The sequence below is a fragment of the Protopterus annectens genome, chromosome 8.part0 (assembly GCF_019279795.1).
Source record: "Protopterus annectens isolate FY-2018-M chromosome 8.part0, PAN1.0, whole genome shotgun sequence".
Lineage (NCBI taxonomy): Eukaryota > Metazoa > Chordata > Ceratodontiformes > Protopteridae > Protopterus > Protopterus annectens.
Genome location: NC_056741.1, coordinates 84,996,078 through 85,014,478, shown reverse-complemented (window position 1 = coordinate 85,014,478; position 18,401 = coordinate 84,996,078). Strand labels below are relative to the sequence as shown.

Below are 18,401 nucleotides of genomic sequence, written 5' to 3'. Positions count from 1 at the left end.
AATGTCATAAGAACTAAATTCCTGATGTAAAAGTATCCTCCAGAAACAAACTCAGGGTTATGTTGCTTAATGCTAGGAGTCTAAATCAGAAACTGCACTCACTTGAAGCATTTATCATGCTGGAAGATGCTGATGTCTGAACAATCACAGAGGCATGTTTCAAGGCTTCACAGAGTACACCGGCCATGCAAGGCTACAATGCCTTCCATACATTCAGACTCACAAAGAACATGAAAAAAAAACAAGTTAGAAGGAGTATCTATCTTCATTAAAGATATATAGACCTCTAGACTGATTAAACAATATGACTCCCTAGAGTTACTCCAAGTCCAATTAACTGTAGGAACGACCTCCCTCCATGTCATTGTTAGCTATAGGTCCCCCGCCATGAACCACAAAAACACACAGCCTACTTGGACCTACTTGAGTCACTCTCAGTACAACTAAATACCCTGGTCATGGGTGACTTAAACTATCCTTCCATCGACTAGGTAATATATATGAGCCCAAATGCACTTGCCCAAAGGTTCCTGGACTTTGCTAATACAAATGCTCTGGAGCAGATAGTCAGCACCCCCACAAGGAGCTGTAACACCTTGACAAAGTGCTTACCAATATGGGGAGTCACTGCATCACCCCATGTGTGCGGCTCTTCTTGGTAATGTCTGGTCATAAATCAGTGTCCTTCAAAGTAACGATAATACCTGATCCACCCTCAGGAGAAAAAAAATTCTCCAAAGCAAACTATAGCCTACTGAGTGATACCATCAATAGTTTAAGACCTCCTGCCAACACTGACAGCAATGACCCATATACTGAGGTGTACACACATGCACTGCATAAATACCTATATAAATGTATAGACTTAGCTGTACTGGAACAGATCAGATCAAGATCCTCATGAAAAAATAAGCCACCCTGGTGGACATCCAGCATAAATAGGTTATACAATAAGAATGAGAAACTGCCATCAAAAAACAAGAGGCAACGGTCCCAAAAAAAGGAAGAACTCCCTCCAAAGCATTAACAAGCATATTAGATATCTTGCAAAGTCCTCTAAAGCTAATTATGAAACTAAATTAGCATCCTAGCTAAGGTAAATCACAAAGTATCCCTTAGCTACATATGACATCTAAAAGAGAAGGCCCAGCTTTGTGCAGAACTAGTTGTGGGTGGTACCATTTATACTGAACTTGAGGATATCACCAACTTGCTAGGGGACAGCTTTGGTGAAAACTCCCACCCCTTGTCCCCACCAATCATACTCCATAACATACCTGCCACAATTCCTCTCTCTATTATCTCTAGAGAGTATGTCATAGCCACACTCTCCAAGTCCAAAAACACAGTCTCTATGTGACCAGATAACATACCAGCATGCTTATTAAATAGTCTAAAACAGGAGTAAGTGGAATCGCTGAGCGCAGTCTTCATTCTCAGTCTAGTCACGGGCTTTCTCCCAGCTGAGTGGAAAACAGCAACCATAATCCCCTTGCACAAAGGGGACCCCTCAACTGATCCCAGGAACTATAGACACATAAGCCTAACCAGCCTTATCTGCAAGGCCTTGAAGAGAATAATCATGGATCTTATCAACAAGAATATAGGTGACCATCAAATTCTTGATCCAACCCGACCCAGTTTGGCTTTGTTAAGGACATATCTTGATTGCTAAACCTGGTGGACCTCCTAAAGTATGTTAGCAAGGCCCTAGATGAAGGCAAAACAGTTCACACTACCTATCTCTACCTAGCTAAGGCCTTTGACAAAATCCCTCACTCAGGCATCATTGAGAAATTCACCCAGCTGGAGATTAACCCTTATATCACTAGATGGGTTGCCAACTGGCTCACAAACAGAACAGATTGCATACAGTCAAAATTGGGGATGCCATTTCTACTAGCAGACTTGTTACCAGTGGAGTCCCAAAGGGATCTTTGTTGGGCCCCCTACTGTTTGGTATCTATTTTGCAGAAGTCCAGCTGAGAATAGATGGCCTATGGCTTACCAAGTTTCCTGATGACTGCAAATTGGGTGCAATAATCAAGCCCCTCAAAGATGTCAACATACTACAAAATGGGCTTAAACAGACAAATGATTGGTGTCAAAGCCACAAACATAAACTAAACATAAAAAAAGCATTATCATCCCCTTCAGCAAAGGAGACACCCCTGCTACTTACAACATTAATAATATCCTCTAAGTTCAAAACCAGTGGTGAGAAATTTAGGAACTCAAGTTGACAACACCCTTAATTTTGATCATCAGGTGTCTACAGTACTAAGGGTGGCATTCTACACTGCACACCTCATAAGCAAGTGTATAGCATCCAAAGCTATGGAGTTTATAACTCTCTGTACTTGTCTCTCATCAGACCATTAATAGAGTACAATGCTCTCTTCTGTATGTACCTCACCAAATATCTGCAGCAACTGAAGAGACATCAGAAGTTTCTTACCAAAATAATTCAGGGCCTACAACACATGACCTTCATGGACAGACTGAAGGACGTATTACTTACTCAGTATTGTATAGACTGCTTAGAGATGACTGCCTTGATGAAGTTACTGAACATCCACAAATCCAGTTGGACAAGGATCCCTCACTCCAGGGATCTTAACCTAGACTGCAATATTAACAGAACATGCTGGAGAGACAGATATGTCTCCCAAAGGTTGCCACTCATCTGGAACAAACTATAATGTCATGTAAAACAGAGCTACTCAGTGACCCTATTAAGCATAACCTGGACAATTGGATGTGATACTATAAATGTACCCAAAAACACAGTAGTCACAAATAGCTTTAATGAAGCTTTCAGGTCTACACCCTTCATCAGCACATAAAATCAACTTATACAAACCACATTTAAATAGAGGAACATTTGAAAATCACATGAACAAGCCAGCCATTCAGATAAAGACCCAAATTAATTATGCAAATTATTTAAAAGCACATCATATCTAAATTTCTTAAATACTCTATTATACTTATAAAATACATATATATAAAAATATATACATATTACTTAAATCATCCATATTAAAATAAAATATAAAGAACATTAGAAAAAATGATAAGACAAGACAATTCTCATAAATTCTCCCTTTGCCGCTTAACTAACACTGGTTTTATACTTACTGACCCATTTAGGCCCGGAGGTTTATCAGCCTGTAGACATACTATCCATTCATATTCCTTCAATAACAGAATATTATCTAGATCACCACCCCTAATGCCCATTTGTACTGTACAGATGCATCTAAATTTAAATGCATGTGTTCGAAATTCATGTAAATGTCTGAATAATGCGTTTGTCTCAACCTTCCTTTTAATCTCAGACCTATGCTCTGTTATTCTATCTTTAAGCTTCCTAGATGTTTTCCCCACATAAAAAACATTACATAAAATGCAGTTAGCAAGATAAACTAGCTTAGTGGTATTACAATCTGCTCGAGAAACAAATTCAAACCATTCACCTGTTATGGGGTGCTGGAAGCTACTACTACTATCATTGATATCAGAACAACAGACACAATTGTAACACTTAAAGGTCCCCATACTAGCTCGTATGGGGACGGATTTAGTCAAAAAATCCTTATAACATAAAATTTGTTTAAACGTTTGACCATTTCTAAAAGCAAACCTTGGAACTGGACCTAATATGTCTTTTAAGTCTGGTTGGGACATCAAAATTATCCAGTTCTTTTTAATTATTTTACAGACATTATTAGTATTAGCATTATAAGTGGTGGTAAATCTAAGAACAGAACTGTTGACTGACCTATCACCTTCCCCTTCTGTTGTGTAACATAAGTGGTTCAGGGATAAAGAACCAAAAACTGGTCTATAAGGGCCCCTTCTTCCTTGCTTCACCTCCTCATAACTCATATTAACATCTCTAGGATGATACCCATTCTCAATAAATTCTTTCCTCATCTTCTCAGTTTCTTCCAAGAAAACTTCCTCATCAGTTGTTAACCTACTAACCCTTATCAGCTGAGATTTTATAATACCTCTATAGATATGCATTGGATGCATACTGGCAGTATTTAAATACCTTGCTGCATGCACATCCTTTCTATGTACCCTTGTTTCCAACCTACCAAGTTGTTTATAAAGCCTTATCTCTAAAAAATCTATTTTATCTAGGGAGAAGTCCATTTTGAACTTAAGAAAGCATGTTGTGGTGTTAAGATAGGAGAGGAAGCTTTCTAACTGATTCAAAGTCCCCTTCCAAATGAAAAAACAGTCATCCACAAACCTACAGTAACAATCAACTAAACGCGCATATTCATTATTCTCATTTAGAATATATTGCTTTTCCCATACATATAAAACTAAATTAGCAAAAGTATTCGCCACAGATGTACCCATGGCCACCCCAGTTAACTGCTGGTAGGGAACACCATCAAAAATAAAAATATTCTTCGTCAGAACTAAATCTAATAAAAGGCAAATATTTTCAATTTCACGTGTCTGCTCAAAAGATTGCATCGTTAGGAAACCTCTTACTGCCTCAATCCCATAATCTATTGGAATAACTGTAAAAAGCGATGTTATGTCCAGTGTAACCAAGAAGTAATCAGAAGTAGTTTGGTGATTAAACCACATATCCAATTTTTCTAAAAAGTGAACCGTATCTTTCAAAACAGTTTCACACTTAAGTAGATACTTTCCTAACCCTTTTTGTAAATATCTTGAAATTGGCTTGGTCACCCATCCCTTGCCAGACACGATAGGCCTTAATGGTGGATCCCTCATTGATTTATGCACTTTGGGGATACCATAAATTTGTGGGATTTTGGGACATGTTACTGTTAAGTAACTAAATAGTTCAACTGTAATATCTTGATTCAGTTGCATATCATATAACGCCAAATTCACCTGAGAAACATGATCTTTCACATTTGCAAGTGTTAATACTTTAAAAGTACTTGTGTCAGACAAAAACTGCTTAAACTTATTCATATACCATACCCTATCCATCAACACTGTAGCCCTCCTTTATCAGCTTGTTTTAGTATGATACTACTATCTTTTTGTGTTGTAAGTATTAAATTCTTCTAAATAACTTTTTTAAAATAAAATAATAAGATATTAGTCTGATCTGCAATGTGGTTTCTTTCCTTACATTCTTCTGCTCAACAATACCACTGTGACATCTCTACTCTGGGCCAGTAATCAAGGAGCCTCAGTCCTCACCACTGCCACTAGTGAGGGGCATTCACTTGGAACAAAAATAAGAGATACACATGGTATTTCCAGATGCAGCTCTCTGCAGCAAGCACAATTGCCATTAATACCACGCAGGGAATACGCTCCTGTCCTGGATCTGGGTCCTCCCCCCTCTATCTCTCTCTCTCCCCAGGCCCCAAATATGACTCCTCACTGACACCGATATAGAGTTAAGTCCTTAGCCGGGTGTTCCAAGCCAGGTCCTCCTCCACCCTCTCTGTGAAATCAGTGTCTCAAGAGTCTCTGTTCAAAGTAGTTCACACATGCAATCTGTTTGAGCTTTGGTTTTCTCACACACACACACACACACACACACACACACACACACACACACACACACACACACACACACACACACACACACACACACACACACACACACACACACAGGCGCACACACGCCCACACATACACACACACACACACACACACACACACACACACACACACAGACACACACATACACATACACACACACACACACACCTGGGAAAGGATGGCACGGCTTTATTAGCTCTACCACCTTTGCCTAATCTATAAGGTAGATCCACTACCAACACAACACCCAGAAAGCCACTTACTCCAAGGCTCTTACCAAGGTACCCGATTTTGCTGAGTGAAATTAATACTAATACCAATGGTAATATTGACCAAACAGCAAGGGTTTCAGGAGTGGCCACAATGTCACCAAATAAATATAAGTACTCTCAAAGGTTAAAATATTCTCTAAAAGACCATCCACAATGAAAAGTTTAAATATATTTAATAATAAATAATAAAAAAAATGAAAATACTAAATATCTATTTATAATAAATGCCAGAAGTTCAGTCCAAGGAAGTATTAAAAATAACACAGATGGAATGGTTCGCACAGACACAGAAAAGCAATACTTATCTAATCTCTCTATATTTTCTAGACTGATCTAAAGAATTACTGTCCCTTAGTTCACTTACTAAAACAAGGCAAGATAAAATGGGTGAGTGGTCCTTCTTTGTCAGGTTTCACAAACAGACTGCTGAGAGCTAAGTGACATCTCTCACTAATATCTAAATATCATTTCATTGCTGGCTGTAACTATAGAATGACATCAGATATGGTCATCTGACTCTGGTTCCCACACTATCCCACTCTACTAGAAAGTGAACTGGAATGTAGCACATATGTGTCATAATATACACACAAAGAGCTTTTCTATGATGCATTACAACATCTGGAATCTGTCAAACAATTTTAATACTTCCACTACTAACCAGGCATCTCACAGAGATTTTGTTTCTGGCTGCAGTCAGAAGTGGGATATACAATTTTATGACCTAAACCAGGTAATTTAATGTCAGATTATTTTTCAAAGTCAGCTGCACTGAGATTAACCTCTTCTCTTTGAGTCTCCTGTGTTACAATATATTAATTCCAACAGTTACAATACAGTCTGACATACAGGTGTATTTCTTTTCTGTCCAGTAGGACCCACTGTTGTTGCATTTTTAACACAAGCAGCTTTATAAATACATTTTTCAATGCAAGTATCTGTACAAATCAGCTTGATATACAAATGACATATAATTCTTTACAAAACTCCAGTTAACTCTGTTGGTATATGTTGCACATCCTCAGCCCTACTCCACCTGGCATAGTTGGCACTACCTGACATCATAACTGATCACAGCATTATATTTACTACCTGACATCATCACAGCCACTAATAGCCAGCTGAATATATTTATCTATTTATATAATAGACATTTATTATAAATGAAATATATGTGTGTGTGTGTGTGTGTGTGTGTGTGTGTGTGTGTGTGTGTGTGTGTGTGTGTGTGTGTGTGTGTGTGTGTGTGTGTGTGTGTGTGTGTGTGTGTGTGTGTGTGTGTGTGTGTGGTGTGTGTGTGTGTGTCTGTGTGTGCTCTTCCTAATGTCTGTCTTTAGTAGTTTCATGGATTTCACTGCATGTGTCTGACAGCAATGAGCTGAAATGCTATCACTCAGTACATTATTAATAACTCTGTCATTCATTTGATTAAAGTCAAACATCTGAAGTATGCAGACAAATTATGTGATTACAACCAGTGAAAAAGTGTGTCTGTGTGTGTGTTTTTAGGTTTATGCATGATCATGTGTATGCACATGTGAGCATGTGGAAGGGTCGCATGTATGTCAGATGTTGTGGAGTGTTTGCCTTCTATGTGCCTCACAGAAATAAGCAGAAATAAATTATCATGATCGATATTCATTCATTTACTCATTTAATAATGAACATATGCTGTAATGCATAGTAAATGAAGTTGATATAAGAGGGATGCACATATGTGCATTTGTGGAGGGCTGTGTGTATCTGTGCATCCTCAAGGGTTAATGAGTATATATCTGACATGTACAAGCTGAAATTCATTACTATGGCAATCACATATTTATTAATTCGTTCACATATTTGATCACTATCAGGCATCTGAGTATTGCTTAGTGAATTATGTGGCTGTAACCAGCATATGCATGGTGTGCAGGGTGTGCATGTGTGTGTGTGGTGTGTGTGTGTGTGTGTGTGTGTGTGTGTGTGTGTGTGTGTGTGTGTGTGTGTGTGTGAGTGTGTGTGTGTGTGTGTGTGTGTGTGTGTGTGTGTGTGTGTGTGTGTGTGTGTGTGTGTGTGGGTGTGCGTGTATGTTTCTGGGAGACTGTTTATATGAGCAGGATCTGCAGTGATTTGCAGTGACATCTAGTAGAAACAAGATGAAATACAGTCATTTGATAACAACGAGACTCCTAAGTTTTACATGGTCTGTAAAGTATGTGCATTTGGCAGGCAAGGAGGCAATCTGTGGATGAAAGTGATTGACCCATTCTGTCATATTATCTCAGTTAAACAGTTGTTAATCTGGTTTGTTAGGGCTATTTTGTGTTTAAGTTAAACAAGATGATATATGGTACTGTAACCATTATTATAGTAATGACTGTCATGAGTAGAATTCCAAATTTAAGGCTTATATATCTAGTTTTATGTTAATATAGTGGAACCTATTCAAAACATTTATATCTCTACAGTGTTCTTTCTCTTTCTCAAACATCCTCTGGCATGAGTTGTGAAATGGAAATCTACTGCTTTAAGACTACTGGGCTTTTGATGTAGTATATGAACAGTTATTTAAACCTGTAGTTCATTTCACTGTTGACCCTACCATAATATACATTTACCCAAATTCTCGTTCTGCCCAAATTCCGGCTACCACTTGCTATAATTATTTCATGACTTAGAGTAGTGTTGTATCAGTTTACTTTTACCAATGCCTCTGCATAAGAAAAAAAGGTATTGTAAAAGAAAAAAAAAAAAAACATTTTACCTCAAAAATTAGTTGTGATCTGTTTGCAGTACAGAATTTATCCTCACACTGGGCTTGCTACTACACTTTCATCTTCAAATAAGTACTTCTTATATATTTAAGTTGAAGGATATTTTTTTCTTTCTTGAATGTCTCTATAGCTGTAGCCTTCTACAGCCTGTCATATTAATTAGTTCAATTTATTTAGATCAGACTGTTATAAATCCTTGCCTAAGCTACTCATAGTTATAGCTCATAGTAGTTTAATGCTTTTTAGTCAGTTAATATGCTATGCATGTTTGCCTTGTTCAACATTTCACTTCCCTCATTGTGGTTTCCTTCTTTTCAGGAAGGAATACCTTAAGCAATGACATTTACTTAAATAGCACTGTTCTGTTTACATTGCTTGTATTAACTAAGTAAAGAGGTGCAGTGTGGGATAGCAAATTAAAAGATCCAGTTAGTCAACTTAAACAGAAAGATCTATAATTATTATTTGACAGATGCTGCTTCTGTATCTAAACTAGAGAAGATCATGTTTATTCAAGCTGACATTAGTGCAGGTTTACAAATTCATATGCTAAGTAATTTGTAGATGTTCATGCAGATGCAACAGAATTCATAGGTTCATAACAGGTTTCTAGGCTAATGGCCCTAGGACCTTTACAAGCCTAGCCATTTTCCATAATTGACTTTGGTTAGATAGTTATCATTCACAGAGTGAGTCTATGATTACCACTGACTGTACCTGTCCATGAAGAACATAGGTTCCACCCCCGAGGTGAAATTACAGTCTCCCATCCAGTTGTCTAGATTGTGCTTGAATAGGGTCATTGAGGAGCTCTGCTTTACGTGAATTGAGAGTTTATTCTTGGAGGTATATCTGTCTCTCCAGCATGTTCTATTAATGTCAGAAGCTAGGTTGAGAACCCTGGAGTGAGTGACTCTTGTCCCATTTGATTTGTGGATGTGCAGCATTTCCATTAGGGAAGGGTCAAAGACTGCTCTGCACGCCAGGCACAAGTCACCTCTCAGTAGCCTGTAAAATACAGAGTACAGTGACAAGCTGCTGAGAAGCGACTTGTTCATGGCCAAGCTTTCACTCTTTCCATGCAGATCATGTTTTGGAGGCCCTGAATTTTCTTGGTGAAAAACCTTTGTGATCTCTCCAGCTGCTGCAGGTGTCTGGTGAGGTACATGTAAAATGGAATGTTGTACTCTATTAGTGGTCTGATTAGGGTCAAGTACAAAGAAGTTATAACATCCTTAGTCTTAGATGCAATGCCCTTACTTATGAGTTGTAAAGTGTAGAAGGCTTTCCTTACCAGTGTGTACATGTGGTGATCGAAGTTTAGATTGCTATCAACCCATGTTCCTAAATCTCGCACCACCAGGTTTGAGTTTAGGGGGGTGCTATCAATACTGTAATTTGCAGGGACTTCCTCTTTGCCAAAAGAGATAACAATGCACTTTTTTGTTTAGTTTTAGTCTGTGGCTTTGGCACCAATCATTTGTCTGTGTTAGCCCTTTTTGTAATACGTTAAGATCGTTTGGGGACTCAACGATTGTTCCCAGTTTGCAATCATCAGCAAACTTGGTAAGCTACAGGATATCTGCTGTTGCCTGGACTTCTGAGAAAAAGATTCCTAACAATAGAGTCCCCAGCACAGATCCTTGTGATATGCCACCGGTAACTGGTCTACTGGTATAGGTGGAATCCCCAACTTTGACAGTATGCGTTCTGTTGGTGAGCTAGTTGGCTACCCATCTAGTGACATATGGGTTAATCTCCAGCTGGGAGAGTTTCTCAATGATATCTGAGAGAGAAATTGTGTCAAAAGCCTTGGCTAAGTCAAGATAGGCATTATGTACTGCGTTGCCTTCATCCAGGGCTTTGCTGACATTCTCAAAGAAGCCCACCAGGTTCAATATCATGATCTACCCTTAACAAAGCCAAACTGGGTTGGGTCAAGAGTTTGAAGGTTGCCTATATCCTTATTGATATAGTCCATGATGATTCTTTCCATGGTGCCTTGCAAATAAGGCTGGTTATACTTATGAGTCTGTAGTTCCCAGTGTAGGTTGATGGACCCCCTTTATGCAAGGGGATTACCGTTGCTGCTCTCCACTCGGCTGGAACAAAGCCAGTGCTCAGGCTGAGGCTAAAGGGAGGTTTTGTTTTAGATTGTTTAGTAAGCAGCATTGAATGTTATCTGGTCTCATAGAGGCCATGTTTTTGGATTTGGAAAGAGAGGATATGACCTGCTCTTTGGAGATACTAGCTAGAGGACTGGTGTCAGGTAAGCTATGGAGTATGACTGGTGGGGATAGGGGGTGAAGTTTGCACCATATCTGTCAGCTAGCAGGTTGGCAATTTCCACAGGTTCAGTATAAGATGTACCATCCACTATATGTTTGGCAGATAGCTGGGAAATCCCTTTTAGATTTCAGACATATATAAAGAATGCCTTATGATTATCCTTAGATAGAGATGCTAATTTAGCTTTGTAACTAGCTTTAGAGAACTTTACAAGATATCTGATTTTCTTGTTGACGTTGTGGAGGGTATTCTTCTTCTGCTGAATAAGTTCCCTCTTGTTCTTAGATATCAGTTTGTTATAAAACCTATTTATACTTGAGGTCCACCAAGGTGGCCTGTTTTTTCAGGAGGATCTAGTTTAGATCCAAACAACAACAAAAAAAGCCAGCACTCCAGTGCAGCCTCCAACAAAATGTATTTATTCCATCATTCCTCCATGGAAAAATGCCCCAGTGGGGTCATACCAGTTTCAGCAAACGCCTTCTTCAGTGACCACACCACAAAAAATGATACATGGAAGACACTAATCACACACATTAATTTATACCCAATGTTGCAGCGTCCTCTAATTGATAAAAAATATATTACTCAACTATGTTTCAAAAAATCAACATGTAACAAAATAATTGTATATGACAAAAAGACAGTGAAAAATGTCTAGAACTATTTGCAAATAGTTAAAATTGTTAATTCAACCCAGGTGAAAATAAGGCTCCCAATTTGACAATCCACATTTTTTCTTTGTTGGTTAATAACTCATGCAATGTATGGACATCTGAGTTCTTAAACTTAATAAGATCAATGACCATAAAGCTGAAAACCCCAGTGGGATGTTGGATTATATGTTAATATAAAGAACTCGAAACTTTTTTATTTTTAATATCACTTTGATGTTCCCTGACCCTTAATTTGAAGGGCTGGGAAGTCTGTCTCACATAAAATGCCTGACAGCTGCATTGGACTAAATAAATAACCCAACTGGTACTGCAACTGGCAAAACATGAAACATCATAAACATGTGAAGAATTGTGACTGGTAAAACTGTTCAACTTGAGCACCCTTGGGCAATATAAACAATGTCCACATGGATGACAACCAACCAATAATTGCCCAGTAATTGTTGTTTGAATGGGGGAATTGGAAGGATGATTATGCATCCTTTTATAATGACTAAATAAAGATCCCAATGACCGCCCCTTGCGAAAAGAATAAGAACACCAATCGTTGATATATTTGTTCAATATATTGTCTGACTGTAATACATACCAATGTCTCTGAATAATATTCATAAAGCTCCTAGTGTTCCTGCCATAAGTAGTAATTAGTCTAAGCTCCTGAGATTGATCTGTTGGCTTAGAATGATATGATAGCAACTGTATCCTATCGTGTTGATTGGCAAACCGGTTGGCCCTAAAAATGTCACCTGCTTGATATCCCCTGCTCTTAAATCTGGCTATTAACTCCTGGCGATGGTAGGCATATGTGGAGAAATCAGAACAAATTCTCTTAATACGAAGAAATTGTGATTTGGGGATATTCCTGATGACATGTTGTGGGTGGAAGCTTGTAGCATGGAGTAGGGTGTTGAACTGAGGAAACTTTCTAAATACCTCACTTTCCAAAGTCTATATTAGCACATGCAGGAAAGTGATTTCTGATCTACCAAAAGTTAACTTAAATTCAACAGCCCACTTATTACAATGTAGATATTCCATAAATTCAAATAAAAATGCCTCATCCGCTTTCCACACCAGGCAACAGTCATCAAGATATCTCCGCCAAATATCTAATTCATGCATAAAAATGTTATGATTGCTATCATAAATCAATTGTTCCTCCACATAAGCCATAAGCAAGTCTGCATATATGGGGGCAAAGGAAGCCCCCGTAGCAGTACCTTGAACCTGCCAGAAACATTTGTCTTTGAAATAAAAAACATTATGGGTATGTACCAATTCAGCCATACAAACCAGAAGAGTATTGAAACCTGGGTTGTACATATTGGCCCGATCAAGCCAATATTGTAAAGCAATAAGTCCCGCCCAATGGGGGATGCTAGTATATAAGGAGGTAACATCTAGAGTACATAAGAGCCAGCCCAGTTCTAGTTGCATATCAGATATAATGGCAAGGAACTATGTAGTATCTTGTATTATAGCCCATATCAGAGACAACAGAGGTTTGAGATAATGTGTAAGAAACTCTGACAAGGGCTCAGTCAACGAGACTCTATCAGAGACAATGGGTCGACCAGGCAGTCTATTGGGATCTTTATGAATCTTAGGCAAAAAATAGATGTATTGTTGTTTGGGGTGATTGTCCTTTAAATGATGACACGTATCATGAATGATAATGCCCTCCTCTTCCACTAGATCCAAAAATTGATCAATATCTTGTTTAAACTTACTTGTTGGGTCAGTAGGCATTGCCATGTAATGAAGTTTGTTTGACAGTTGTCGCTCTGCCTCTGCTTCATAATCCACCCAGTTGTGAACCACCACAGCCCCACCTTTGTCCGCTGGCAAAATAACAATATCATGATTATTAATACGATGTTCAACACACAATCTTTCTTGTGGATTAAGATTGTCTTTAATAATGTTATGCTTGCTCAGATTTTAATGTAAATCCTTAAGGACCTCATATTGAAAGGACTGTACAAAGGGTGACATCAGTGGTTTGAACTATGAAGATCTAAATTGAAAAAATCTGAGGCAAAATTGTTCTACTTTGTCCCCTTTCAAATCCTGAGAAATTATTTTAAATTAAGGGTACGGCAAAAGCTGACAACATCATTTGCAAAATAATGCTCTGGAACCCAAAAACCTGGCACAAAAGTTAATCCTTTATTTAACACCTGGAGTTGTTGTTCATTAAGTATAGCAGAAAAACTATTATGTACATTATTCACTTCAACATTCAAATTTTGGTCATGTTCTGAAGAATCACCCCAAGATCTATTACATCTTTTGTGTGTCCCCCCCCCATCTCTGTGATCTGTGCCTAAAGGGATCCCTCCTATCAAACTGAGCTCTAAACTGTTCCCCTTAGGAACTGGTGAAACTCTGGTGTGGCCATCCAGTCAGGTACATGCAAATCTATATAATTGTTTAAGTGGTTATACAGGGCATTTGTGTACACCTCTGCATAGGAGTCATTGTTGGCTGTGTTAGCAGGGTGGTTGAATTTTTTTATGCCATTGCCTTGTAGGCTATTGTTTGCTTTGGAGAAATTTTTCATTTTTTGTTTGTTTTGTTTTTTGCACCTTGGGGTTGTCAGGTTTGATCTTTACTTTGAATGAGATGGATTTATGGTCTGACCTTACCAGGGAGGGCAACACACAAGGGGCAGTGCAGTACTACCCCATGTTGATGACTACTATGTCTGAGACATTTGAGCCCATTGGCGGTGCAGACTAGTTGTTCCAGGGCATTTGTATTGATAAAGTCCAGGAAACTCAAGGTGATCATGTTTGTGCTCATGTGTGTCACCCAGTCAATGAAAGGATAGTTGAAATTTCCCATGACCAAGGTGTTTGGCTGTATAGTGAGTAACTCTACTAAGTCCAGGCAGGTGGTGTGCTTCTCTTGGTTCATGGTGGGGGACCTGTAGCTAGCAATAATGTGGTAGGGTGTTTTACCTGTAGTTAGTTGCACCTGGATTAGCTCAAGAGAGTCATACTGTTTAACCAGTTTCGAGATGTATTTGGCTTTAATGATGATGGATACAGCTCCACCTTTGGTTCTTTCGCACTTATTTTGGAGTCTGAACTTGTGGAAGGAATTGTAACCTTGCATGGCCAGGGTACTGTCTACAGCCGTAAACTATATCTCAGTGACTGCACAGACATCAGCATCTTCCAAGGTGACGAGTACTTCCAGGGAGTGCAGTTTCTTGTGTAGGCTCCTAGCATTAAGCAGCATAACACTGAGTTTGTCTCAAGTGGATTGTTTTATGTCAGAAATTTTGTTTTGACATTGCCAAAACAAGGCACTATGGGGGAGGCAAGTGCCTTTGTCAGTATCAGAAAACCTAGAGGAGACAGATGAAGACCATCTCTGGCAAAGCAGCGTGATCTGTCAGCCATGTCTTCCCAGGCTGACAGATACTTGATTGCCCTGGACTGACACCATAATCTAAGCCAATTGTTGAAGCTAATCATTTTTGTCTATATTGTGACATTATCCTGGGTGAAGGCAGAATGATGCCTAGGTTTTGGGACATGCCTGCCTGGGACACAATGTGACAGTTTGGTCATGTCTCTTTTCATATAGTTGAGAGAGATACATCTCAAGTCATTCACCCCCACATGTACTATGATAAAGTCATAATGGTAATTGTTGTTGAGTGCATGTGTGATTTGATGGATCCTGGCACCTGACAGGCAGCTGATCGTGACCTTCTCCTTGTCCAGCCTGGTTAGGGGAACATCCATGTATCTCACTATGGAGTCACCTATGACCAAGACATTTGGTTTTGAGGTGTTTTGCCTTATGGAATTATTTGCTGAAACACTGATGTGTGTGTTGCTATGTGTAGTGGATCTTGTTTGCTTTGCAGTGTGTGCAAGTGGATTGCTCTTGGGAGGTCTATGCTGTAACCTTGTTTTGTGTGACAGGTGATGTGTGTGTACTGACAAGCTGTTTGATGTCCAGTTTGTTGTTATATGAGAGAATCAATTCCACATTCACAGTGTAATTACATCTGTCAGATATTGTATTTGTTTGTTTTAAGACTAAGTGATTGTCAGTATACATGAAGCAGTTACTACATTGCTTCAGGATGCCCATGTCAATAAGACTGGCCTGAAAAAAGGTTGGAAACTGACCATCCATTATGGCAGGTTTTTACTGTAAATAATTTGGTTAGTTGGCTAGTTTGACCAGATTTTGCTCTTGGATTAATAAAGGGGCTTATTCTCTTGAAGGTTAGGGGTGACAACTATGGCAACCCTTCTCGGTGCTCACCTAAGTTTCTCAGAATGCAGTAGGGAAGCTTGGGAGGATTCACTACCAGACGGCTAGGAGAAAATTGTCTTTCAAGGTATTTGCATCTATACAGGGCATCTCTGAACCCTATTGCATGGTGTGCAGCAATGGGCAAAGACAAGGCTTAAATACAGGTGAAATTAAACACTATTAAGCTAAACTACAATGGGAAAGCACACAATGAGCTTTCCTCCAGTAATCTCCAACTCAGATGAGGCTCAGACTACATACTTCTACAACAAGGATGCAGGCAGGGCCCTCCTAATGTAAGATGGCTGGAATAGTGCTCAAGTGTAATAATACAGTCTAGATTCAGGAGATCAGAATCTAATCTATTCTATGTACTAGCTACTTAAGGCAACTTAACAGTTTTTTAAAGTGCAGAAAAATACAGTTAAAATCAGCAAAATGATAACATGCATACTATCCATTGTCATGTTTTTAGATTTACAAAAACTATGTTAGCATATTCAGGTGACTCTTGAATATTAAAATTTGATTAAATTTGCAATAATATATTGAGCTAGTTTGTTTTAACTGGTTTATTATAGGCATATGCATTGTAGAGGTTAGCTTGGTTTAGGCTTTCTCCCACCACATGTATGTTCTTCTGTCAAATAATAGTTTTCTTATGTTTATGACCTAGTCATCAGTTACTAAGGGCAGTACCTGGAGAGTGGGATGGGTAAACTTATGATGAATCCTAATACTTTTTCATGTGGTAGAGGCTGTTGTGGATCAGCCATCAAAGATTAGAGTAATTAGTTAAAGTAACCTGTCATTTTTGGTATCTCACTGTTATTGTTAATGTACAAGCTCTATTTTGTTGAATAATCATTGAACTTTATCAGTCTTCTAATGTTCCACTACTGAACTGAAGACGATGGTTTACTATGAGTACTTCAACTCAGTGTTACAATTATATATTACAAGAGGAATGATTTAAATCTGTGGATACTGTGCAGATCAGTTAATTTTGCAAAAGAAAAAAAAAACATTTTAATTCTTTCAGATAACCCATGGCAATCAAATTATTTGTTTCTATTCATATAGGCAAGTACTGTCAAAAGTTAGGGATTTAAGGTTCAGAATAGGAACTAATTGGAAAATTATTTTCTCTTCCTTCTATTTTTCCTTTATTTTCTATATTTTTTTTTAAATAAAGTTATTTTTTACACCTTCCTCTCACTGATGTATTTGACCATTTCAAGCTATTGTTTGGATGACAGTCATCTTAATTAGTAGAGAAATATGATATTTCTTGGTATCTCTCTCTCACTCTCTCTCGCTCTGTCTCTGTCTCTCCTATATTGGGTGAAATATAATGAAAAAGTTAAACATCCTCATCCCATTATTCATAACAGATTATCTGATAGAAAAGCCGAATATCATATGCATTTCTTTGGTCTGGTATCCTTACTGATGCTAAACCACATATATCATGTTATGTCCCTGTTTCTAGCAGTTTTTTCAGAGCACTACGGATGTGTGATTCACTGATACAGAATGGATGTGTGATTCACTGACACACTGTAATGCTGTGGCACTATGAATCTTAATGCAAGAAGCACCACAGGGGTTTACTACTTAATACCACATGTAAATGCAGCAGTACAGGGGCACTGCTAGTGTATGCTAGCCACATACTTTGTCCCACTGTATGATAAGAGTAGTGAAGTACAGCAACTCAGATACATTTATTTATTTATTTAACATTTATTGACCAGGAAAGGCTGACTAGGACAAAGCCTATTTACAGTGGACGCCTCCGGAGAAATGATCCAGATGCATGTGGAATGTAGGAAAAAATCAGAGCACCCTGAGGACACCCACACAAATGCAGGGAGCATATGCAGACTCCACACAGAAGGCACCTCTGTCTAGAACCAAAGCAGAGAACCTCTTGCTGGGGAGGTAACAATGTTAACTACTACACCACTGAGCCAAATGCATGCTGTTCCACACTATGTCAGCGTATGGGGAACACTAGTATGCATACTTCTTAACCTCTTATGGGCAAATCTGAAAATAATGTGGGATCAAAGGCCCAAAATTTGGGGCAATTTTAAATATTGCTCTGTTAAACCTAGAACGTTGCTAGGATAGCAGGTTTTGTATTAGCATGCATTTTCTGATGTGTATGAAGTTTGAAATTCATATGTTTGTTATTATTTAGTGACTTCAGTCATCAATGGTTTGCCAGAAAACCACACATTTTATGAAGAACAGACCAAAAATATGAAGCAAAAATCTGGATGCCCTGTAAAAGACTGCACAGTCACAATGACATATATTTCTGAAGACCAGGTTAAAAATGGTACAACCAGCTATGATGTAAAAATTACAAATGTGTGCCACCCCAAAAAAAAATGGAAGATATTCTGGACTGTAATGCATTCTACCAGATGAAATGGCCAGTCTCTTTAATGCACATATATTTAACATAATTCTATTTTCTACGACTATACCAAGTCCATAACGCTACTCTTTGACTACACTCCTACTAAACCTCACAAATACCCCAGTGTATGCTTTTCATTTAG

General features: G+C 38.5%; 1 protein-coding gene across 1 annotated transcript in view; it reads right to left on the bottom strand.

The window, feature by feature from the left end:
* Positions 1-18,401, bottom strand: part of LOC122808147 — a 644,680-nt gene that overhangs the window by 539,961 nt on the left and 86,318 nt on the right. The window contains exon 2 of the mRNA XM_044079118.1: positions 13,278-13,388. Coding sequence (XP_043935053.1) covers positions 13,278-13,388 — 111 coding nt within the window. The remainder of the gene's footprint in view (positions 1-13,277; positions 13,389-18,401) is intronic.